Raw genomic sequence first — 25,933 nt, 5'->3', positions numbered from 1 at the left:
ACGATAGAAAACAGACAGAAATTATCCAGCCCAAATTAGAATTATATGGACATCCTTTGAAGTATCTCAATTCATGTCAGATTTTCAAAAGGACTTCTAGGTATAAGAAACCATGAGCTCCCCACCCCCAAAAAAATTCAATTGTTTGAAACATGCTTTTCTGTCTTAAAGAAGAGGATGTTTGATTTTTTGTTGTTGTTTCTATTTGTTTTTTGGGGGTTTTATTACTATCTCATAAGCAACAAGTGTATGAGTAATATTCTTACTTCCATTGCACCTAGGAGGTTGGCACTCTCTCCAATGCTTTCTTCTATGTATCTCCTTTCTTCATCTGTGATTGTAGGATGCTTTGCAGGACTCTCATATGAAACCAAAAGCCAAAACATGTACCAGACTATACCAAAGCTCCCTTTGGAATGGAAAGAAAGACTTTAAAAAGACACACAGTAAAGCAGCAAACAAGGAAAAAAATCTGTGAATAATTATAAGAAATTTAAATGGCAATTGTTGTTACTGCTCTTCTACTGAGTCATTCTAACAGAGAGTCAGATCCTGCAAATAATATTTGTGCAGAATACATGCAGAGCTGGACCACAGTAAAGTCGTCTTTGTTTCATTTACAGAATGATTTCACTGTGAATATTCACTGATATTTTAACATGAATTTGTACAATGCAATGCAGTGAAACAGCTTCCATTTCATTTCACCAGACTATAAATGATGTTCCATTCTGTTTAAGCCACTGTTGTTTGATTACTGCACTAAATTTTTTACCTGCAAAATACAAGATTGTGGCATTGTTTTCAACATAGCAATACACTTCCTGAGTAGTGTTAAATTTCTATAACGTTTCCCCCTAATTCACATCAATTTTACACTGCAGAATGAACTCCTTTGGGACATTTTTTTCCATCAGTGTAAGTTCAGGTAGCACAACTAGTGTGAATGAAGTTATGTAGGTCTTCAGATAAAAATCAGGACAACTTAGCCAGGGCAGGTACTCTAAACTTACAGTTGTATAAATGAAAGAGCGACGTGACATGACCTGAGATTGTATAGATCTGCATAGCAGTTTGCACTACTTATACTAGAAGTGATGAAGATTTCACCATGAACTAGCTTCTCTTCTTATTAAATAATCTTCTTTCCTGCTCTCTCCTTTAAATTCTGTTCTTTCGTTGTCCTTTTCTCTAGGCTGTATTTTTAGCTTTATAGACCCAGTTCTCTTTTTTTTGGCCTCTTAACAGTAGCTTTTACATTTTTAGAAAGGGTAGAGTAAGGTCATACAATATTGGAGGGAGATGAGCAAAAATGCATACCATACACATAGAACACAGAAGACCACCCAGTATATTGCACTAGAATTCCAGCTAAAGGCATTGCAATAACAGCTCCTGCATAGGAACCTACAAAACAAGATGTGTGGATGAAAAGGGAGAAAAAATCAGTCTCAAAATACTTTTACATTACAAATGAAAGAAAGACAAAAATGGAAAGGTACTTACCACAAAAGGAAGTGGTTGCTAACCTACTTCTTTCTAATGGGGGGGCCCACTTGCTCCAAATACCGTGGCAGGCAGGGTAGGTGACCCCCTGGGGAATGGGTGTGCCAGAAGTTAGCTAATGCTCATCAAGCACTCAGTTCATTGTCTTTGCATGATTTTTTTTTTTAATTGCTACAAACAAAAAGTTGAGAATGCTTTGCACTTCTATAGTCAAGTCTGAGCACAGCCATAGAAAAACTTCAGTTTCTATTAAAGTTGAAATGGGTTTTGTATATCACTCCAAATCATTAAAAAGGCCTTGTGAAACAGACATAAAGTATAATTATTTCATTTTGCTCCTCCTCCCCCTCCCAGGAAAGAATTGCAAAGAATTAAAAAGAAAGAATCTTAATACACAAGTACCAGAGTCAAAGGAAGGATGAAATCACAGACCCTCTGGAGTCTTTCTAACGCTGGGCTCATTTCTCCACCCCTCAGTTTTGGTGGTCTTCTAACATTTTTTGATCTAACATTTAAAATATAACTTAGGAAATACAGATTACTGTTCCACTGCTCTAAAACTAGAAGATAAGATCAATAAGAGCTTAAAAATATGATGTTAAGACAGAAGTTTTTCACTACCTTTGTCTTTAATGAATCTTCTTGAACACTTAAAGCAATACTTGGCTGATATTAGTTAGTTTGATTTTAAACCAGTTATTTTTAGGTCTCTCTTCAAAACCAGCCTTTAACTTAATGATAGGAAACCTACACAGAAATCTTGGCATCTTGCAGTGTTGGAATTTTAGAAAATTTAATATGAAATGCACATTAATTTTCCACAAAATTCATGCTTAAAAATTGTGATTATATATGCTTAGTTATACAGAGTCACTTTTCTCTTAATTTGATATTTTGTTTCCTACGCAAGAAGTAGAAAAAATTAATAACTTTTGGCAAATGTTGAGATTATCATAAATGTTGAGATTATCAGTCTCAATATACAAAAAAGTTGTAGAATACATTATTCTGTTTTGAAAGAAGATCCTATAACCAATTTCATGTTCATTTCAGTCTTTCATTAATTTTTCAAAAAAATATAAGAACGTAATCTTAAGATTGTTACGATTTATTGTAAACCTCCTTCACATGGTCCTGTTTGAGATGTTTTGCATTCACAATCCCTTTGAACAGTAGCACAGAAATGAGTGGGTCTAAAATAGCTATTTTATTTTGTAATTACCCACTTGCTTCTGTTCCTCTCCTCTTTGCAGTCAAGCACACCTCTGTACATCCAGATCACTTTTCAGCAATGGATCCATATTTACACATGTATACTTTAAGGACTTGATTAATGGTTCCCTGACTTTCAGGCACATTCTGCACCCTCTTTTGGAGCCTTTTTATACAATAAAGTGCATGAGTTAAAATCAGCTCACGCAACAGAAATGTGTAGCCCTGAGGAGCAAAGAACCAGCAATCACAGGCTTAAAAATCTGTCTTTCAGTAAAGAAACAAAAACCAAATAAATTTAAAAGTCAGGCTCAATTTTTTTTCTCTCTTAAATCACAGTAGATCATTCATACCAACAAGAGCATGGTCAGGGCCTGTGATAGAAGCTTAATTTGTTATTATAGACTTAATCTGGGAGGCTGGAGAGCAAATAACTCTTGAGAATGGCACCAGTATAAGCCCTATGCAGTCCAGGATTTCAGTGAAACTTCAGTGTTAAATACATATCTCACTGGCTTCTCAGCAGGGGAAAACTTTGCTATGTAATTTTATAGGTAAAGGAAAATCAAATAGCTGTGATTCATGCATTGAAATCTATTACACCAAAAATCAGTAATAAACTGAAAGAAATTCCCATTTTCCCTTGAAAAGTTACAATGACTAATTAAAAGCTAACAAGCATCTGTCACATTTACTGGTTATTTTCTAATTTTTCCATACCTCTACAAGGCCCTGCAAGATCCTGACAAAGATGACACACCCATAGTGCACCCTGGCTGCAGACGGTATTAACATGTTGAGGGAGGATGTCAGCAGTATAGCAGCACCAAATACTCTGCAAAGGTGGGGAAAATGAAAAGGAAAGGAAGTAACTTCAGTGTTGTTCCAGTTGTCTTATTCCACATATGCTTACATATCCATATAGATGTATTTAAACATATGTTCTTTATGGAGGGAATATACTAACTGCTGGACTGGATTAGTGTCTACTTCCATCTAGTGTAACCTGTCTGATAAGACCCAGACCAAACATGGACGTATACATCTATTTAGCTGAATTTCCTAAGGAAATACATCTTATGCAGCCACAGGTGTAGATCTTACTCTCCCTATAAATCCCCACTCTTTCCTTTAATTATCACATCTATTTCAACCAAATTTGACTGAATTCACCACCCTCTAGAGAAATTAGAAATCAGGTCTCCAAATGGTTTGCTAAAAGAGGTGGCCAAGTAAAAGAGAGATTCTCGTTACTGCTTTAATTGTAAGAAAGTGGCACCATGCATTCACTACTTAGAAAGCAGAAGAGAATCCACTTTTATAAATGCCAAAGCAGCAGGAAGAATTTCAAACAGAGATGGGATTTTCTTAAACACAAGAGTTCATCAATCTGGAAACACACATCCATAGAAAGCAGATCACTCTTTCTGCTGGTTTTTCAGAGGCTACTCATTGAGTAGTGCTGATTTTGACCCCAACAGTATCCTAGGAATTGCTTCAAATAAGGCACATTGCAAGGTCTAAATAAATGTGTGAAGTGAGGATTCATTTTCAAAATCCCACTGCTCTGACTAAATTTTAATTTGATTCAATTAATATCTGCCCCTTGTAGGAGAAAGCTTTTTCTCCAGCATTATTATATCATTTTTTTCATGCTCATTCATTCCTTTATTGTAGAAATAATCCTTTTTTTTCCCCCATTCCCCTTTCAGTGGAACTATGCAAAGGGATGAAGCCAGTAGCAACGACTGGACGCTTTCTTTATACAAAACTATGTAATGCTAAGATAAATCCTGGAGATGTCTTAACATATGACATCACGGTATCTGATGTGGAACTGATTTGACAGACACCTTTAGCCTTAGCATGTGTTCTTCAGAAATTGGTACAGTGCCATAAGTTAGTGAGAAACAGACCTTGGCCTAAAGAAGCAGGAAGCAGCGATAAGTTTCAAGATGAAAATTCTTCCCCAAGACATCTATGTTTCACATTCTCTATTTAGAATTACAGCCTGATACGAATCTTTACACAGCAAACTGAGTATACTCCACTTCTATTTGACAAATATTAAAGGGCAGCAGTAAAAAAGCTTCTTGGCACGGTAAGGAAGCTTTGTTAAATAGCTCTAAATCTGGTCTCCTCATTGTGTTCCCTGTGATCCCCATCTCATGTTAAACAAGATCTAGCTGACTGTGCAGTACATTTCTGGCTTTGTTTGGCATCATGTTCAATACATTTACTGGGACTGACTGGTGCATGTGTTTGTGTTGCGCTGTGTGAACTATTATGGCCTGAATTCTGTCTTTACTCTTAATTTCTTTATGTGTAATTTTCCACTCCAAAAGTACGTGCAGTTCATTTCCTTGCATTTTAATACCCCCCCATATGTTCACATAAACCACAATGGTGTCTTGGTTTTCATTTGCTTTTTTTCTTTATTTATTAATGAGAATAGTTTGGGACTCATAGGAGCTTTACATGTGATTTTTACAAATTCTTTTAAAAAGTTAGATGTTCCTGTTTGTTAGCAATTTTTGAAGAGCAATAGACTGTAACTGTCCTAAAGGTTCGTCAAGAAAATCCTTATTTGCTTGGAAGCAGGAAGAAAGGACGGTTTGGTTCGTAGCCTTTCCTGTTTCTTTTCTGAATAGATATTTAGCTAAATGCCTAATGCAGCAATACGGTTTTATCTTTGTGATTGTGCATAGTCTTGCTGGAGCAGATTCTTAGCTAGTGTGAATCAGTGCAACTCTTTCTAAATCACTATTCCTGTTAAAATCACGCTAAGATAGAATATTAAAAAATGCCATCTCTTTCTAAGGATGAGATTTGCAAAATTGTTATGGTATGTAACTGTTTCTTCAAGGAAATTTACTCTAGTTTTTCAATTCTGTATCTGAAATCAGCTTCCGTTTGCCACAAATGAAAGCTGTGTTTCCCAGAATTGCCTTTGTTCTCATGTTCACTAAAGAGAAGCTGTTTCTTTGAGTCTGTTCCTTCTAGAAGAGAAAGGAAAATGTAATTTAAGGAATGATCAGACACATGCATCTTTCAAATGAAAATCTTGCCTGTATTTAGACACACAAGTACCAGTGAATATTTAGTTACATCGAGGAGCAGATAAAGAAATAATTCCACAGTGTCACTAGTAAGTCAGTTCTCTCTCGGAACTATGCTTTATTGGAACAGCCTTCTCAAAAACAGATGAATTTTTCCCTGAAAAAATCTATGGATTTAGGGGTAGAATAAATTAGAGTTAAATTATGACTCTTGTCAGAAATGGCTTTTTTATCCTTTTTCTTGAATGCATATTAAAAGTGGTACCATGAATTTCGTGCATGCCTATTTTAGTGAGCCAGTTTCCTCTGCAACTCTTAGTCGAGAGCAAATACATCCTCCTACATTTGCTTTGCATCTCTCAATGCACATCCCTAAATATAATCGGTATTTCTCCTTTGTGCTCTTTTCTCATTACATTTATTTCACCTCCATAAATACCAAATTCTTCTTCCTAACAGAGAATTGTGATATAGTTCTGGTTTTTTGTCCAAACTTACTGTTTTATTGTTTTAAGTATCTCAGCTAACTACACTTATTATCATTTACATCAAATAAGAATGATTTTCAGCGACAATAAATCCAAATATATTTGAATGCTACTCACATTCTAATATATTTAATTGGGAAATGGAACATTCTGGTAGTTCCTAAGGCATTTTACTGACCCACACATCAAACTTCAAAATTGCGTTGTTCTCTTTTTGTGCTTGCCTTTTTGTTATGTTTATTAAGCTAGTGTTTTATGATCTGTTATGCTCTTTAGTTTCATTTCTACTTCTCAAACAATTCTCATTTGCTCAATTTTGCTGCAATGTCAACTCCAAACATGGCTTAGAAACCATCTTTTTCTTTAAGATCCTTAAGTTTCCATGGCAAATTGACGATATGTGGGGTTCCATAGCTGTATTTATTGCAGTTGAAGATGGATTATGTTCATTCTCAGACAGACACAGTTCCTTGTTTAAAATAAGACTTTTAGCGTGTTTAGGAGTAGTCATTCCTCTTCCACACCCCACTGCATTCTTTATACACGTATCTGTTTGTCCACTTGATATTCCAATATCACCCTGAATGGACAGGTGTGGCCCTTAGGGAATACACAGTCTTAAAGCTGCCATGCCCTGTTGTGCATCAACACCACTAAAGTTCACCTCCCTTACAGAGTCAGCAAAGCCTCGCTGCGTGGTGCCCTTTGGGCTGAGCCCAGCCTAGGAATTCCATGTAGCTGCGCTGTTGAATCTTCATTCAGAGGTATCCCTGAACATCCATTTCACGCTGGGCGCACTCCAAACCCCACAAAACATACTTTAATGCCATGGCACAAATGAAGAGACTGAAGGTAAACTCTGGGAAAATGACAGTATGCCAAAGAGACAGAGCAGGAGAGACCAGTGACATTGCTATCATTCTTGGACCTGGCATTAGGAGGGAATTAAAATGCCCTGACATGCCTTCAGCAGTCCCTAGACTTAGGGGAAAATTCCTTTCTGACCCGAATCAGCAACTGTATAACTATCTATAGAAGAAAATAACCCTATACAGAGGAAGATGAATAAATACAGTAGTAGTATGTCAAGGAGAGGAAAAAAAGTAAATCCTGGTCCTCAGAAGTGAGCAGAATAAGCCCTGAAACAAAGAATTACGCTTTGCTTATCTATTTCTATTTGTAGACTCAGTAGACTCAGTCCCAAAAGACAGAATCTAACATCGCTCCTCAGTGTTTTACTGACATTGGCATTATATGAAGGTCATGAGCTGTGACTTAGTCCTCCTGTAACACAAGTAGTAATAATAGCAAAATCATATTTGACTAAGAGACATTTGGGATGGGAGCGGAGGAAGGAAATGGCTCTGACAATTCAGGAAAAATGCTTAGAATGGAATGAGGTTGTAGGGGGAATTAATCTTTTTGGGTTTCAAGCCAATTGGCTCATTTTTCTCTTTGGGGACAAACTAAAGAGAAAGAAATGTATTTATTTTCATCTCTGGATTTCTAATCTCTGCATCTGTGCAGCACTATTCTCATCTACCTTTTCCAGGCAATTCGTATTACATGAGCATTCTGCATGGAAGCGCATTATAGATATTGTTACTCGTCTGGAAGAAGTGCCAGCTCAAAAACTGAGCTGAGAACAGTGGGAGCACAGATGCATGCCAAATGCTGAAAGCCAGATGGGTGACATACTGGGTTACACATATGATATCTGAAAGTAAGGGGTCCTGGTTGGAAGCGTCCTTTCACCCCAATGACTGCGAGTGAAAATTGCTACAATGCCTCTATAAAGCTAAAACCCCTTTCATATGTGTATGGGGAGGTGTCAGTTCCTCAGCTGTCTGAATCCCGTGTATTTCTATTTATGTCATTTTTAAATACAGTTGACAAATTCCACAATTATCTATGTCTCTTTATTCTCTGAACCAATGGTCCAACTTTGTGAAAACGAAACTGTTATGGAAACGAAATAAGAAGTCTGTTCCAAAGCATGTGAAGCACCTTACTAAAGTTTATCTTTCAAAAAAAGTAAAAATCAAAGAGTAACTCTGTATGTTCAAAACAGCATTTTTTGTATTTATTTAAAAGACAAAATACTGTAGGTTTAAGATGCTTAAATATATGCTGTATCAATGAATTATGAATGCCATTTCATTAAAATCCAAAATAATTAAAGAATAGTAAGTGTTGCTCACTGACAACTACAAAAAAAGATTGCAGATATTATAATGGATTTACACTGAGAACTATGAAGGCACAGAAGGTTTCACATCACCCTTCATGATAACCTAAAGAAGCTTTCGAAGGCTTCAATATAAAATTCATTCAGGACTGTAACTGAGTAGTTTTCACCTCCAAAAAGCCACTCATCATAATTTTATGGAAGGCCTATCTACGGAATAGGAAATGTTGATTATTTTGTTAGTTTTCTAGGGAATCGTGGGAGAGGGGTGTATGAAAGCATTTCACACTGCTACAATAAATTAAATCAAAATACTGTAAGGTGATTTATTCTGACTGTAAACGGGAACCTATGGAAAATGTAGCCCATGTTCTTTTCTGGGGCATACAACCTCTGCACTTGACAATTTTACAGTAATACTGATCATATTATAGAGGATGTTATTTTCATTGGGTAAAGTATCTGTATTGAGCAAATACTTTCTTTGTAAACAGAGATAAAACATTTTTCTTAGTCTTAGATGAGAGTCCTTTGTTAGGTAAGGGTGGAAACTAAAGAGGAGCGAAAACTTGCAAAGTTTTCCCAACCTAGTTTAAAGATGAGATGAAAATTCTGTCATTAAAAAAAATGAAATTCATCTGGATTCAAGCTGCTGAGCTGGTTACTGCCATTTCTTTTCCTTACAGAAAACACTAAAATATGTTGAACAAAGATCTATTTTATCAAACATATATAAAAAATAAACTGGGTCTTGACTATCCTTTGGTGTTCTTTCTTGAACAGTGCTTGTTTGGGAGAGTCCCAGAGGAGCAGCAGCTCTGAGCAGTTCAACATGTATCGCACAAAGTGACTTTTTAGACTACCCTGTCAGCTCAAGATTTCTAAATTTTATTATCTTTTACTCTACCTACTATCATTTGTCTTTGACACACCTCCTCATGCAAAAGCCTGACAACACAACATAGTACTGATTATGTTATATTTTTATACAACCCGAAGAATTTCTTGTCTGAGAGGACCTGCAGTGCTGAATGCTGGATTAAATGCTTAATTTTTGGAGCAAAACATAATGTCTAGGGAGAAACAGGACAGGAGCTAGCTGGAATGCCTGTAGGCACGCAGCAGTTTTTCAGAATCCTTCCTTCTGAAAATGTTGCTAGCAATGACAATTTGTGAACATCCTTTTTAACTTATGTTTTTCTTTGAGTTGTGCAGTGACTGAACATATAGAAACGTCAGGGGTTTAGCTGCCAGTTAGCACTTCCCTTCTTAGAAAGTGTGTCTCTATCCATATCAGGTGTGATGAGGGCCTTCTAAGACTTTGATACAGAACACGAACATTTTGACAGTCTGAATTTGCTGTGGTTTGATCTGCCAGCTTTGAAGATTAATAAATCCCAAAATATTCACAAGTCTTTTAGCAAGATGGACCATACAAGGACTGGATCGAGCACCAGAGTGAAATGCCATGCAGAGACTAACTCAACATGTATCAGTAACACAAAGTCCCTTTAGCATTCTGCCTTCTCCAAGCCCCGCTAATGCCACTGACTCATACAGGTCAAACCAAGACCCTAAATAGTTTTCAGCCTGCGCCTTCCATTGCCTGTTCACAGACCTATTTTTGATGTGTCAGTGTGTATTTTATGAAGAACTTGGCCACTGTTGGATGACAGCATCATTGCAATTGATGCTGAATGTAAAAGACTCTTGGGTCATTAAATTCTGGTCCGTTGCTTTTACCAGCAAGTGCATTACATCATCCTTTCATAAGCAGATCAGGTTCCAACTCAGAATTAATTAGCATTTGCCCTACTCATTTTGGAGGCCTTTCCAGCTTGTTACTTCCTACATCCAGTAGGTATCTCGTACCCATGCTGGTTTATTTTAGCAGTTTTAATCTCTGCAGTTTACTCCAATAGCAAGCCTATCTTCCTTCTTTTGCATCGCTAAGCAGCCAGGCCCTCTTCACCTCATCGTCTTTATTCTTCATTCATTTGATCACCCTACCAACCCTCTCTGTCTCCTGTTTGAATTCAGCTGGGGAATCTCTCAAGCCTGCGGTTTCATTTTACAACTCATTATATCCATATATGTCTAGATAAAACTCTGACTCATTCCTTCTAGCTCATTAGCTTTGGGATGGCTTGCTCTTTAAATATGTAATCTGCCAGATCATGTTTCAAACCAAGACCATCTCATTCAAATTACCTTACCAAGTTCCAGGGCTTTGGCTGTGATTCAACTGTCTCTGTTGATTTAGAGATATATAATACACTTATCAAAGAAATCATCTGTGTTTTTAACTTTAAAATGTTTTGTGGAGCTGGTTGGGAGGCTAACTGCCATGTGTTGGACTCAAAAGCTACATCTGTACTGCTTTGTGGAGTGTTTTCTGACATATGGGCCACGCGTTACAGCTGATCGTATCTGGATTGCTCAGGGCAAATGCAGATTCCTTCAGAGCAAAGTGACTGTGACATTGGTGGTTTTGCGCAACCAACCTAAACAGCATTTTGTTGCACGAAATCCGGTGTACATGTCGTATTGGGGTGAAGTATCAAAGCAGGTAGAGGTGATGAAGGATACCTGCTGGATAGAGTGCCTGTAATGAACTATGTCAGAAGCATACATGGGTTTTGTTTCAGAGAGGATTAGTCTTTTCCCCTCTGAAAGGGACCCTGGTTACGAGATATCATACATGCAGTAGGGATTCGTGGAGGCTTGGGACCTGGGAGAGAACTGGGAGCAAAGTTATTTGACAGTATTAACATATCTGGATGACATAATCCCAATAAATAATAAGTTTCTTTATCAGCTTGGTCTGAAAACATCCGGTGTAATTTTATGTAAACTGTGTAGCAAATTTTCTACAGATACCTGTTTCAAAGGATTTGGATCAATGGAGGATGGAATGCAAAAATAAGTCCAAATTTCAGACATAATCCTACTCTTGTTAGTTATATCTGAACAAGCAGGGCCAAATTCTGAAATTTTTATATTTAGTCCTGAAGTAACTCATCAAGACTAAACGTAGTTATCTGCATTTACTGTCTTGAGGATCACTGCCATTCTATATCCAAATAGTTTGAAAAGTCCACATTTGTGAACTGAGAGTTATACAGATGCTTCTCAGTAACAGAGAAAATAATATTTTAGCCTATAATGTTCTTGCTTGAGGGTTGCTTGGAAGCTAAAAATTTAACACCATTAATGATGGTTTACTTGCTTCCTATTTCTGTAAATATAAACAGTGCTCTTACTGACTTCTGAAAGAATGTTTTTCCTTGGTAATATAGTGTGACAATTTTTTTCATTTTTTCAGCTGTTCCTCCGTCCATCAGTGGTTACCTCCTTGACTGTGAACTGTGAGTAGCCACTCATTTGGAATATTTACATTACCTATACTGATATTTATTAAGTATGTACCTATCACGTCACTTATTCATCTCCTGAGTAACCTAAGTACTCCTCATAATATTTCTCTTACTCTAGTTGTCTTTTCAGTCTGTAATCATGCTGTTTACTCTTCTTGGAACAACTTCTATTTATGTTTATGCATTTGAAATGGACTAAGTGGAAATGAACCCAGTATGGGAGACACTCTTTAGCTATTCTGCAACATATATCATCATTTTAACTTTTCTCTAGTATAGGCTAATTTCCTGATGACTCTGCTGACCCCTCTACTGTAGACATATTCCTGTGAAATGCCCACCCTGACAGTTTATGACTTCATAAATGATAGACAGAAGGTAGTGTTTTTTTTCTGAATCGGACCTTTAATTTGCATAAAACAGCATAGGGCTAACAAAGCTGGGATTATGCCATGAATATTAGAGTAGTTGATGAACTCAGCTGCCCAGCAAAACAGACAGAATAAGCTACCTTTGACATTAGAGAGGAACACTTATTCCCAAGTGCCAGTCTTGGGTTGACCATGCTTCATGAGAGAATTGCTTAAAACCAATCCTCTTTAACAACAGTCTGTGGCCAGAAGCCATAGTATAGCAGCTTTATTTGACTTTTTTAAGAAGTGATAAAACAGGTTATTTTCATTCATATGTGTACAAGGGAGGAGGGGGATGCGTCTGTGTGCCCTTCATACTAAATCCTATTATAAGCCCTTCATGAAGCATTAATATGTAAAAGCCGACCTCCCGCCATCTAATCTAGTATAATAAGGGCTTGGATACATTATTAATTTTTGTCACACATCTGAGGCCCCCTTTTATCAACCAAAACCCCCATCCAAATCCCTTGTTGCATCATTAAATTGTGAAAACAGCTTCATCATTCATGACAGAAAAATGGAAGGAGCCTGAGCCATATGGCAGAGGGAGCAGCGGTACCAGCCACCCGTAGATGTTTCCCCAGTCCCCTTCTTGCAGTGACTGGTGCTTAAAAGACCCTGCAATGCAGTAGGGTGACAAAATTGTCTCGTTTTTTTTGTGCAATATTGGCTTCTTTGCCTGGAAGCAGACAAACCCAACACCAGTGCCTGGGATCAGAGCCCAGTTTAATCTGCAGGATTTTGAACCGACTGTGAAAGGTGGGGTTGGCAAGTACAACTTCGGGGTTATCTCTTACAGTGCAAGGTCAGTTTACGTCTTCAGAGGTTGAGAAGTTGGCTCTTGTCTAACCATCCATAAATCCCCTGGTCATGCTGTGAATTATACATCGTTTACAAATCAGAAAAACACACAATATGTCTACCTGCTAAAGGAGAGTGAATAATTTCTCTCTTTAAACCAGGAAAATGTAAAGATGTAAAGTTCTAGGAAATCTTTGGGCTTGCATTTCTAAACCAATACTCTACCTTACATTTTTTATGCTTGTTGTCATTAAGGCTGAGTTAGGGAGAAATATTCTGATTTCACTGACACACCAATGACACAGATTCAGTGAAAATCTTTAGGACTCTGAGATGAGATGCACTGACATACAGTTGTCTGAAATATCGTTCAGTTTATTCATGCAAATAATCCTATCGGATTACTTGCTGGGAAGAAGGATTTAGCCCTTAATGACAAGATGAATGGCACTTTGAAAACAAAGATGAATTTGAAGTGAAAGGTTGATTTATATATTTTCATTCAGGTTAGAATGCGACAGTGATGAAGAGTTCAACATAGATGAGAGATAATTGCCTTGTAGAGAAATTTAGTATAGTTATGTAGTGATGATTCTTAATATGAATAGTGCCAGGACTTGCTGTTTAACAGGTAATGAGAGATATATGTCATTATCATAGAATTATAAGGTGACTTTAATTTTTAAAAAAATGTCATTCTATTCTGCTGTTTCTTTTTCTTTGTGTAAGAGAGTTCTAATGTTTGAGTATACACAAATGAGCTAAAATGGTCACTCAGCTTTGTTTCACCAAAAAAAGTCTGTGATTATTGCAGATCTATTTTTGAAAGAGTACTTGGCATGTACAGTCAAACCCTGCATTTCTATTTTAAATATATAACTGCAAACTTGCGACTTAATTCCCTATCCTGTGTAATCTAACAATGACCCATTAATTTCAGAGAATCTTTACCGATTTTAAGTGCTTAAACTGTTCACCTAGGAACTCAGTGAGGAAACACTGCCACAGCATTTTGGTAATGTTTTTGATGGGCAAGGGGTTTATTGTAGATTTCCAGCATGTTTTTTAAAGAATTTTAAGAGTGTATCGAAGCTAAAATATAACAATATTTAAATTATCCTGAGATGAGGTGGTAAAAACCAGTACAGTTTCACACCTTTCCATTTATGTGTGACAGCACAGCAGGTAGTTTGTTCACAGACAGCTGCAGCTTTGCAATAGCGTGAATGTGTAATAGGAAACATTAATTTAAATAAAATTATTATATTTCTAGATTAAAGACAAAACAAGTGCTTAGTTTGAAGGCCATCTAGCCTGACATTCGCTATGGCATTTGTCCTTTATATTTTGCTTCATTACTCCTGTACTGAAAACATTTGTTCATAATAGCTAAAATATAACTTCCAATATAGGAATTTAACACCCAAAGGAGAATCTAGCATATAATTTCTGTGGTTGGACCAATGGTGGCTAGTCATTATTGTTAATATTTATGTTTTTTTTCATTTATATGGCTGTCATTTACTGATTCTTGTCATATGTTTCCATTGGACTAAAGCACACATTTATACCCAGCAATTTTTACCAGTGGAGTTATATGCATACCTTGTAATCCGATTACCTCCTAGTATGCTTTGTTATATACTGAATACATAGTTCTTGCTATTTCTTTCACTATATGGCATTATATACTATAATCTTTTAAGTAATTAAAAAGCTCTAAATAAATGTCTAATTTTTTGATAATATGCAAGTACCCAAATTACCTGCAACAATCCAAGGTCAGTGTTATTGACCTAAATATACTGACTGAACTACATACAGAAAAATAAATATCCCAGGATTACATCGACTTCCTTATTAGAGCATCATGTTGGAAGCTCATGATGGATTTCTAGTCCAGCATGGCTTAAGATCCCACTCATTGCGACTGCTTTCCAGAGTGGTTCCCTACTCCCAGATGTTACTTTTCACTTGAGTGTCGTATATATTGAACAGAACCCAGTTTACCAAATGGTATTTAATATATCATCTGATTGTCTGGTCCTTTTTGTACCCACAAGTTTATCAGCACTTATACATATTCCCAAAATTGCTAATGAAATGTGAAGAACACAGTAGATCTTGTTTAAGGACTATTCAGCAGTATCACAATGGTATCTAAATCTTTGAAAGGTTCATAAACACTAGCCAGTTAATCATCAGTCTCCCAGTGTGATAAATATCACTAGTCCCATTACAGGCACTCACTTGGTTGTGCAGAACACAAAAGAAGGGGTTTCATCACACCTCGTGATGACCCAGGCAAATACCCCAAGTAAGCTGGGGTCCCTATACAGTAGACAGGCAGAGATACGCATGTTCTGGGAATGACACAGTACACCTGAGGTCTGAAGCGCTTGTTAACTCACTCGCTTAGTTAAACAATAGAAGTCTTTCTGGAGGAGTGCAAAATCAAGAAAAACTGCAGCCATTTCCAGTTTACTGTTTTCAAAGCATCAGAACAGCAAAAATCTGTTGATAATACAGTTGTTAAGATACCACAAAAAAATGTAATTATTAAGTGACATTTCTGAATTTCATATCAGAATATTGCATTCATTGCGTTGTTTCAAAACATTTAAGCACCTTGGCCATTGACATTTAAATGCATTCCATTTAAATCAATTTTGAATGATAGAGTTGAAGAATGACCAAACTACAAATTTCTTTTTCTTTCTGCTAATAAGATCTCAGTCCCTGAGAATGATGATTGTTTTTTAAAATTTGTCAAGATTAGATGAATTCTTATCAGCCCTAGCCAAAGTTCTTTTCATGGAGTAATTAGAAAGTAAGACTAGGTGGGGTTGGAGGACTGTCAGCATTGCATACCCTTTCTGTTCACATCGCATCGTAGTCATATAATGACAACCCCTCTGGTGGGAGCCTCTGTAATGCTGACATTAAAACCTGTAGTTTAAAAGCATTCTAATGAGATTTTACGTGCTTTTAAATGGCATTAACTGCCATTATGAGTAATAGCTCAGCCAACTAAACAGTGTGGATACATGGTATTAGGGCATCACACTTGAATTCTCATGTTTTCTTGTATTTTTCAAGGAAAAATACTTTTAAACAATGCAAAAGCAATTCAGTTCCTTCCTCTTGAAAACCTTTCTCACACGAGTCAAAACCCACTGTGATTTAGTGAAAAACATAGCATTCAATCCCCAACAATCTCAAACAAAATCTCACTCTTTATTCAGTTTTTGGGGAGAAAGCTTTGCTATTACTGATCAGAAAGGGTTATAACCAATAAACATCTATATAATTTTGGATTTGTCTCTGGAATCTGCTTGTCTATTCTTGCCCCTACAGTCTCAAAAGCTCTGAATTATAGCCGATTTTCTCTCGATAAAGATAGTTACATAAAGATCTCTGCAGGGACCATGAATTCTACTCCCAGTGCACTGCAGCCTGGGGAGAAGGGCGCTTTTTTTAGTGTAAAACTAGGCATGTTCAAATAGGAGAAGTAACCTAGCTTAGTTGCAAACCTGGATGTCCATGTGACAAAATGCCTTCTCTAAACTACTAGAGCCTGCTCAATACTCTCTGCTCTCATTGTGTCATGCTTAATCGATGGCCAGGTTAATGGTTCATTGAGAACTTCACCCTGAGAAAAGGTATAGCTGTAATAAACCCTACCCATGGCACTCCACATGGTGCCTCCTTTGTACCTCCAGTCTCCTGTGGTTGGTTGCATAGTGGTTTCATACCAGCACCTTCCAGAGGCAGATCCTCCTCTGGGAGAAGAGGTCTCTAGCCTTGTAGCAAAAGGGAATCCTTTTTTATTTTCACACACTACTCATGGGATGCAAGTTTAAAGCTTCACTGATTGCAGATGAGGTGGCACCTCAGGCCCAATCTGTGTCTTTTGAAAAATTATGTTGTCTTGCAGTGTACTGAAGGTACCCTATTCCTACAGAAGTCAATAGAGGTTGATAGCGTTCAGGAGCTACCTTTGTAACATACTAGCCCAACTTCTATTGACCACCTGAGAGGTAAGCGCTCAGGAGATGTGTTGTTCCTCAATGTTCTCTGGAATTTTTGAACACAGTTTTGTTTGACCTTGTTGGTACTACAGCAGCTTAAATACACCTCTTTTAAATAAAGCATTTTTCTTAGTGTTAGGCACAAAATACTCTATAACGGAAAATTCTCAGTGATGCAATATGAGATAAATTGAGACCCAAGCTATCAAGTGCAAATTCCTGAGAAACTCCATTTACTACTTGTAAATCTGTAAATCACTAAGTCTGATCTGTCAGAAGTAATGGGGAGCTATGCATGATAAGAGCAGGGGTCAAGGCAGAACAGAATAACTATGCAGCAACAGCCTTGAGTTCTACAATTAGCAAAGGATCTCAGTAAAATGCTATCCATTGACAGACTCAGTTGAAGAAAATATATGAGAGAGTTCAGAGCTCAGGGTTGCTAATTCTTGATTGGCAGGAAGCATTTTAAAACAGGGTCAGAATCAAAATAATGGGTTTCAGCCTAGCTTGAAATTAATGCATTGTTTGTAGAAAGGTTTTCTTGATACCACAGGAAGGTCATTTCTTCCATGTGTTATACCTTAGAGAAACTTTCGAATTATGTCAACCCAATCTCTATAATTGGTTGCTAGACCGAAGCGTAATGTCAAGCAAACTCAGTGCCGTACACTCAGCAACTCCCTGTCAATAACAAATTAAGCTCACAAAGCACACCTTAACCTTCCTCCCAATTTCCTTCCCCTTAGCATCTTGGAGTCAGTTTTCCATCCATGTTATCTTTTCCATGTAATCATTATCTCCTTCCCTTCCAGAGAATGAATCTCTTGAAAATCTCCCTTTTTCTTGAGCTCAAGACTGAGTTTCTCACAGATCGTCTTGAATCTGGTGATGCTATTCTAGAATCTATTATTTTTTATGTAGAGCACATCTGAACTTCTTTTGTCTGTATAAATTTAGACTTGTTCTGAATGCAAAGGAAACCATTGATGTCACAAAGATATTCAGTGAGGTTTGTAAAAAAAAAAAAGTTACTTGGCTGTCATCCACCACAGTGTGAAGGGACCAGTTGTGGCTGTAGCACGAGACACGTAAATCAGCAGAGACTTTTATAGTAGCTCATATTCTATTGGTGCTGCAGGCCTGCGTACTCGCTTGTCTCACTGTTTCTCATGCAGTTTCTTGGAAAGGGTGTGGACATCAAGGCTTGCACCCTATTTTGGGCGCCCATTTACCCTACGGTCATCCTGCTCATTGCAAGTTGAACGTGTAAATGTCAAAATCTCTTTGTAGCATGCAGGAGCTAACTTGTATTTTCACCTCCTCAACACCCTATTATCCAACCACTACATCTAACCACTCAGCACTCTATTCTCTGCCATTTTTACCTACAAACTAATTACAAATCACAGCCACTATCCGTATTTTACTATTTGCAGTTACTGGCAGGTATGTCCTAGCTAGTTCCTTAATTAAATCTGTGATTTACATAGTCATTAGCCTTGTGTTGGCGTTGTCTCAGAGGCTTCCACAATAGTAATAACTAACCACTAATCTGTGAAAATTGCTGAGTTAAAATACACCCAGGTTAATAACTGGAATTAGTCTTCATTTACTGTTGTAAATGTAAATGTTTGTGAAGAGGAGGGAAATTTGATTCACATATGCCAGGTTGTGTGTTTCTACTACTGAGTTTTCCTGGGAATGTCCCTGCCATTGTCTTGCAAATCTTTGTAGTTGCGCCGCTTTAAATCTGGATTGCTTCAAATGACTTCACTGGTCTTGCTCCAGTGAACGAAGACAGATTTTTGATTCTCTGAGTGAAATTCTGCACTCTTTACTCGAGCAAAACTCCAGTTAATCCTGAGGAGTTACAGACTGTAAAGATGCAAAAATGCTCGAAGGAGGAAGAAAAGGAAAAGAACCCTTTAACTGGCTGTTAATTGTTGTTTGAAATAGCCTTTTACATTGCTGAACCATTATCAGAAAGATGGCACTTGTAAACAGACAGGCAATGGATGCCCCGGTTTAATAAATGCTGTATTTTGTTTTATTTGCTTTAAAAGGAGGGATATTGGGGTTATGTCGGTTACAGAGCATCTGTCCATTAGTAAATACTCATTATTTTTAATGTAGGTCTCTGTCTAAAATGTATTTACCTTGGAGAGAGCATTTTTGCGGTAGCTTCCCTCTCTCCTCCCCCTCTTTCTCAAACAAACACAAGTAAGCTTGCTCGCCAGGCAAAGCCTCCCTGCCCGTCCAGGCCTACCTTTGGTGTTGCCCACTCCTGAGAAGAGTTAAAGGTATATATTGCTGATTTTAGTATCCCTTTACACCTAGTTTGTTATTGTTTTGAAGAGTGGCACTAGGACCTTCGCTACTTCTGCAAACGATGAGCCTATGGCATTAAGCATGGATGTGAAAGCCTCATGTGTCTTGAATACTCAGTGGATCTAATTAACAGGTAGAATCGCACCCTGGGTGCTTGAAAAATTGCCAGACACCATAGAAACGAGTCCTTAAGTCCCCGCACCATCTGCACTTTCTTTTCATTGTGGAAGTCTCATTGAAACATGTTTTTCGACCATTCTAAATTCATTTGTGCGTTAATGGAAAATTCCTGCTGATGGTTTTCACGAAAACGAAAATCATAAAATTCTTTCATTCAATCACGGAAAAAAAAAAAACCTCTCTCAAGCTTTGATGAAATAACGACTCTTTGAATTTGCCTCTGAATACAGGTTGTTTGAATATCATTGCACAACCTCCTTAAATGACTTTTTAAGGGAAAAAAAAGAAACCAACGCGAGATAGCCCCCGCAAAACCAGCAGGTAGCTTGAAGATAGGTGACCACTGCGTCATCCCATCCGCGGTTCCAGACGTCATGCAAGTGACCCTTCCCGGTTTTAACGCGCCTGCCTTTGAAGCGGGGGCGGCTGCTGCAGGGACCCGGGGCGGGGGGGCCCCCCGCCGCCGCCCCGCGCTCCCCGGCCGCCCCCCGCTCGGCCCCGTCCAGGACCCCGGGGCTCTTTAGGCCGTCGTTACCTGTTAGCTGCCAGCCGGGACGAGATATACCCGCCGGGGATCTGGGTGATTATGTATCCCCAGAAAAAAGAGCCGTGGATCATGCCAACTGTTTCAGGATCCCAATTAAACTTCGCTTTCTTCCAATGCAAGGGACCGGGAGAGAAGGAGAGAAAGAGAAGAGGAAGGCTGTAATCGTGCCAGATTAAAGCATTCCCCGCAGTAACTTCATACCGGGCAGTCGAGGGGGGGTTTCTAGCGCCGGCGGTGGCACTCGGCGGCCGGGGCACAGGGACAAGGACGCGGGGCGCCGGGCCCCCCAAACTGCTCGCTCTGCCTGAGCCCACCACAGCCAATACCCCAGCTGCCCGCCAGATAAATAAGCAGCAAACCGAACTCGATAATAGCAATAAAAATAGCACCCTCCGCGCCTCTCTGGGACACGAGGGTCGCTCATGAGTGACCAGACCCCCTTCTACCCTGAGCCGCTCGGCCGGGGCCGGGGCCGGGGGGCTGGGGCCGGGGCAGTGGGGCCGGAGCCGGGGCCGGGGGAGCGGCGGGCTCTGCCGCACCGCCCCGGGGCCGTGCCTGCCGGCCTGGCAAACCCAGCCCTGCGCGGGCGGGGGCGGAGGCGTCGGTGCCCTCCTGCCCTGTAAGCACCTACCTCTCGCCTGGGCAGGGAGTGAGCTATAGGGGTTGGTTTGTCTCCGGACTTGTATATTTAACACTCATCTGTATTTAGCATTCACCTCTTTCTCACTGCGCTCTAAGTCGCTTTAAAACGGGTCTTATCATTTAGCGCCTTTTATCAGCGCAAATTCTTTCACCCTGGTGTTTTCAAACATTACTGCACAACCTCCCCGTCTCCGTTTCAGCGCGGAGCATCCCCTGGCAGTCGCTTATTCGACGCCTTCCTTCCCCCATCCCTTACATTTATTTTGCGTTTTAAAAGGTTGTGTGCAAAAGGGAAAAAAAAATCTGCCCGCAAATTAATACCGCAAAATGGCTTTGGGCTGGGAACGGAAAAGGGAAAATCGGTAGGAATTGTTTCTCCTTCAAGAAGGGGGTTTCCGTGCTCCGAAGCGCGGCGGCGGGGCCGGGCAGGGCGGGGGGCGCCGGCGGCGGGGCCGGGAGCACGGCGGGCTGCAGCGGGGGGAGATGCCGCCGACCCGGCGGAGCCCCTCTCGCCTGCTCTAGGGGGCTTGAGCTGGGAGTTGTACTGGGAGGACATGGGATTTACGAGGGAAGGGTTCCCACCTCTTTAATAATTTTTCCTCCTCGGTGTATAGTGCTGTTATTGACCATATCCACGATGGCCACTCCCAAGTTACATCGGATCCCGAAGGAAATGCAGAATCCCAGTCCGCTCATGATGGCAATGATGTACCTCCGGGGCAGCCCGAAGCAGGTACAGTCGCACAGCGGGGCTTTCTTCTCGGGCACTTCCATGGGCTTTCCATCTTCCGTCAGCTCGATGGTGTCCCCGGGCTTCTGCCTCTTCTCTAGGACTCTGCCCGACACAAGAAGGGAAAGTCAAGCCCCTGCCTGAACGCTCAGCCACTTCGGGAAGCTGAAGGCTTAAGTTCACCGCTCCCCCCGCCCCTTTGGCTCGGCTTGGATTGATTTGAGGATTTATTCCTTGTTTTCCAGTCACCTTCAGCTGTTCTTTAGCAATGACCTGTGGGAGTCACGATTAGTCATCCCCAACTCCCCCCGCCACCCCGCCGCAGAAGCCCAGGGAGGAGCTCTAGCTGAGAATTGCTCATCTATCATTAATGACTTCTGCTTAAATATGTAGGACGCATTAAGAAGACATCATCTGTAGCCACTGCAGAGGCGCCATGTTGGGCAGCCCAAGAGGCATAGTATGGAAACCGAAACAGCCTTTTGGAGAAGGTTTTATTCCCTCCTTGCTCTATTAGAAACACCAAGGGGGGTGATCTTGGTGTGCACCTCGCTTCGGGTCTGGGAACAAAAGAAATATTAACAAAAAGGGAGGAGGAGCGATATTGCTACTTATTTTAGATTTGCAAAATGGCTGTCACATGCAGTGGAAGAAAACATGACCGTCTTTAGAGAACTGGCATCTCCGGAGGAGTCTCCAAAAGATCGCATCTGATCAGCTACCCGTTGTGAACGTGTGATCGCTTAGCAGGTTTAACCTTCCCAGATCGATCTCATTGCCCCCACTCCCTTGTTTTTACGTGAGAATCCCACCTCCTAGAAAACAATGTGCAGGAATCTGAAGGGGAACGGTTATTTGCAGCTATTTCGAATCAACAGAAAACTACCGAAAAAAACCCCCTGCCATCCACGAAAGGTGACTTAGAACATTTCATTTTATTTCTTCTTTGGTGCAAAAGCTTTAAAAATGCCGTGTCGGTAGTTAGAAAGATCGGGTTTATCGCACAAGTGTCCCATGCGGAATCTCTTAATCTTCTTTTGTAGTCACTGAGGTATTTAAAAGTCAGAAAACCTGACGGCTTCCAGCCCGGCTCCAGCTCCTGAGGAGCGCCTCCCTGACGGTTTCCCGACACTCTGGGCTCTCCCACCGCCGCCCTCACCCCTGCTCTAGGAGCGTTTTCTCACGTCAGAAATTCTCCTCGGAGGAGCACCTCTTTGAGGTTAACTCATCCGGCTAATGGGGCAGTACCAATTAGCAGAATAAGGCTCAAAAGGTTCTCCGTGCTTTGGAGAAAACACAGGGGTTTTCTCCAGTATTTTCTCCAAATGCAGGGATTTTCTCCAATAGATACTCGGTTGAAATCCTCCCGATTTTTCTTTGCTGGGAGAATTATTTCCATGCCTGAAGACCGCAGCATTAAGAAATATCTTAAAGTTGTGAATAAAATAAACCACGGTGGGTTTATGTCCAAAATTCGTTCGTGTGAATAAAAAATGGTGTGGAAGTGTCTTCTCCCTGAATGGGCTTCTTGTCCTCGGAAAGACACTGAGGTATTAGGGACGGGGGGACTATTTTAATCCTAAGAATCGGAAACCAAATATTTCAGTCCCGTGCGTTGAAAAAGATCAGTAAATCGCGCATTTGTTAATGAAGGGGGAGCTCAAACGGAGTTTTGCTGGAAAAGACAAACACCGTTTCTCCATTACTCGCTGTGTGACTACATAGAAAGCAGTAGACACGACCGTTTTATTTATATGTTGTAGAGACTTTTAGGGCGAGAAAGAGGTCTGTTTCCTTAATTGTATTTTAAGCAGTTATTCTGGATTATCAGTATTTCTTTTTCTTTTTCTGACCATTGAAAATGACTTAAATATGACCAAAAACTATAGGATATTCACTGCGTTGTTGATGGCTTTGGTTTTGCTTTTGGCTTTTCAAAATTGTACCCTTCCTACTAAAATGGAAAACTTAATTTTGTCTTTATCACTTCACTGATATGTCCCCTTTCCTGAAAATGGCAGCAGAAGTTGTGACTCATGCTGTGGAACAGCCTTGTGCCGGTGCCCAACACTGCCGCATAGGTATGGAAAAAAGACTTTTACGTGACCTACCCTAGGCAGATAAATCCGCAGTTACCTTTAATCTGTAATTCGAAAAACAAAACCAAAACCACCTTCGGGGTAATTTCTAGCAGAGGGGACAATCGAAAATACATTGGAATTTCACAGGTTATTCTCAAACGTCCTGGAGGTCACTAAAGTCGCCAGATCGGATGGAGCACGGTGTGTCAACTTGAGCGCATACACTTTTTAGGTATGCGAGAATTTGGGCTTCTTTTTCTGGCTGTGCAGGGCTCGAAGACGGTACAAATGTTCTGTACACACAGAAACATACTGTTGAGTGATGCTTTTGAGTTTAGCAATTGCAGTTGTGTATTACTTATAAGACAAGTGGATGCTTCTCAAGGCAGACGGATAAATAATTAAACACATCCCTGTATGTGTTTCAGCTTCAGGAGAAAAAAAAAATCGTTCGGGTATCAATTATTTATACATCTCCATGTTTATCTTCCTATGACGATGAATTACACAAGGGACAAGACTAATCGAAACCAGGAAAGATTATTATTATTATTTTTTAATGATTGGTAAGGGCAGGGGGAAAGATCCCGTGACTGCATTGCAAAATTAACACGGAACAAAAATACAGGGAGCTTCTCTCTCCTGATTATGATTTCAAGATGGGATCCTGGTTTTGTGGGAGAAAGATGGGGTAATCTTTCGCTACATATTTACTGACATCGTCTGCGAATCAGATAGAGAAGTTAGGAGGGTGCCATATTGAGAAGCTTCAGCACTAGTTTCTAGGATCCAGATTATATCAGCAGTATCTCAACAGCTCCCAGCCCCTCCGCCACTAACCTCCCCAAAGCATTCGCCCTCCTTCAGCAGCTGGCGGTTAAGAAAAGCTTCCAATTATTCCTAGGAAGTAGAGCCCTGTAAGAGATCTCAGTCTTACCTGTAGAGTTGACCAAGCGATTTTCCAGCAAAATTCTTCAATCCCTCCTTGCCAGGGGTCAAAATCCTTTGTTTTACCGACTCCATTCCTGCAGGGGTGCTCGCTGGATTCTGCTCTGCTCTGGATAGGGCACCGCTACGAGCAACGATGGTTCATATTGGTTTAATCTCTTAACTTTCCCCCCTCATTAAATGGCTATCAGTGCACCTCCGGGCGAAGGGAGAGTGAGAGGAAGCGTGCGCGCCCGTGTGTGTGTGAGAGAGGGAGAGGGAGAGACGGCGTGCGGAGCCGGGGGGGGAGAGGGCGAGGGCGAGGGAGCGCGCCTGTGTGCGGCGGCGAGCGGGGCGTCGGAGAGCGCTGCAGGCAGCCCCCGGCTTTCCCGGCAGCGCCGAGTTGCCAGGCACGGTCAGAAAGTCTTCTCGGCCTTGCAGGGTGCAGTGGTGGCGGGTGGAGGCAGTGCCATGCCCGGCTGGGAGGGGACGGAGATCCCTTTGCGGGAGCGTTTCAGAGCAATCTCGGTTTGGCGCTGGCGGTGTCCCCGGCTGTAGAGCTGGCGGGGGAGGGGTGCGATTCGCCGCCGTAGGCAGACAGCTGCGAAGCACCCCGCGCCCCGGAGCCGCTGGCTAAATCCCTCGGACGGCGAGGAGCCCCGGCGTGTCCGCGCTGCCCGCGCCCGCCCACCCGCGCAGCGCTGCTCCCAGCGCGGCCGCGCAGGTCGCGCCCCGAGGCGGCGGCGGCGGCGGCGAGCGGCAGCCTGAGGGCACCTCGCCCCCTTCCAGCACCGCGGGCAGCGCCGCGGCCCTTCAGCACCGCGGACAGCGCCGCGCCCCCTGCAGCGCCGCGGGCAGCACCGCGCCCACGCCGCGCCGCGGGGGCGGACCGCGCTCCGCAGCCCACGGGGAGCCGCGCCCTCGCCTCCTCCCGCCGCCGCGGGGAACGGGGCCGCGCAAGCGGGGCCTCCTGGGGGACCATCGCCGCCCCCGCCCCTTCGGGGCCGGGGCCAGCGCCGCGCCGCGGGGTTTGCCGCACGTCGGGGCGAGTGTCACTGATCCGTTTGTGCTGGTCGGGCGGAGAAAGGACATGGCCTTCCTGCAGGCGGTCGCACTTCGGAGGAAAGAGGGCATTAACTGCAAATAACACTGCTCTTGCTATAAATAGATAACGTCTATTCTAAAGGTATATTTATCTCTATACCCATATTTACTCGCACAGCTTATTTTATATCGTATTAGGCATCCATTAGTGACTACTTTCTCTTACACATTTAATATTTTCCATCTCTTTTGTGTCCTCTGCTTTCATGCCTCTGAGCAGGCCAGCGTAACATTTACACTTGATTTGTGGGACTTACAGCACCGCAATGAGCCGGGCACATTCCGGACAGAATTATTTTTCTTTCCAGAATCT

At 41.1% G+C, this 25,933-nt stretch overlaps 1 protein-coding gene across 1 annotated transcript in view; it reads right to left on the bottom strand.

Moving 5' to 3' along the window:
* Positions 1-25,227, bottom strand: part of SLC17A6 (solute carrier family 17 member 6) — a 33,572-nt gene extending 8,345 nt beyond the window's left edge. Inside the window, exons 1-7 of the mRNA XM_009461400.2 lie at positions 24,527-25,227; positions 21,361-21,613; positions 20,125-20,243; positions 3,439-3,553; positions 1,507-1,594; positions 1,321-1,407; positions 267-409 (exon numbers count right to left, since the gene is read on the bottom strand). Coding sequence (XP_009459675.1) covers positions 267-409; positions 1,321-1,407; positions 1,507-1,594; positions 3,439-3,553; positions 20,125-20,243; positions 21,361-21,613; positions 24,527-24,612 — 891 coding nt within the window. The 5' untranslated portion in view covers positions 24,613-25,227. The remainder of the gene's footprint in view (positions 1-266; positions 410-1,320; positions 1,408-1,506; positions 1,595-3,438; positions 3,554-20,124; positions 20,244-21,360; positions 21,614-24,526) is intronic.
* Positions 25,228-25,933: the final 706 nt, after the last annotated feature.

Source organism: Nipponia nippon, unplaced genomic scaffold (genome assembly GCF_047370975.1).
Source record: "Nipponia nippon isolate SJK-2023a ecotype South Korea unplaced genomic scaffold, ASM4737097v1 scaffold_10, whole genome shotgun sequence".
NCBI classification, from domain to species: domain Eukaryota; kingdom Metazoa; phylum Chordata; class Aves; order Pelecaniformes; family Threskiornithidae; genus Nipponia; species Nipponia nippon.
The sequence above is the reverse complement of the archived record's forward strand: the minus strand, read 5'-3'. Positions and strand labels throughout refer to the sequence as shown.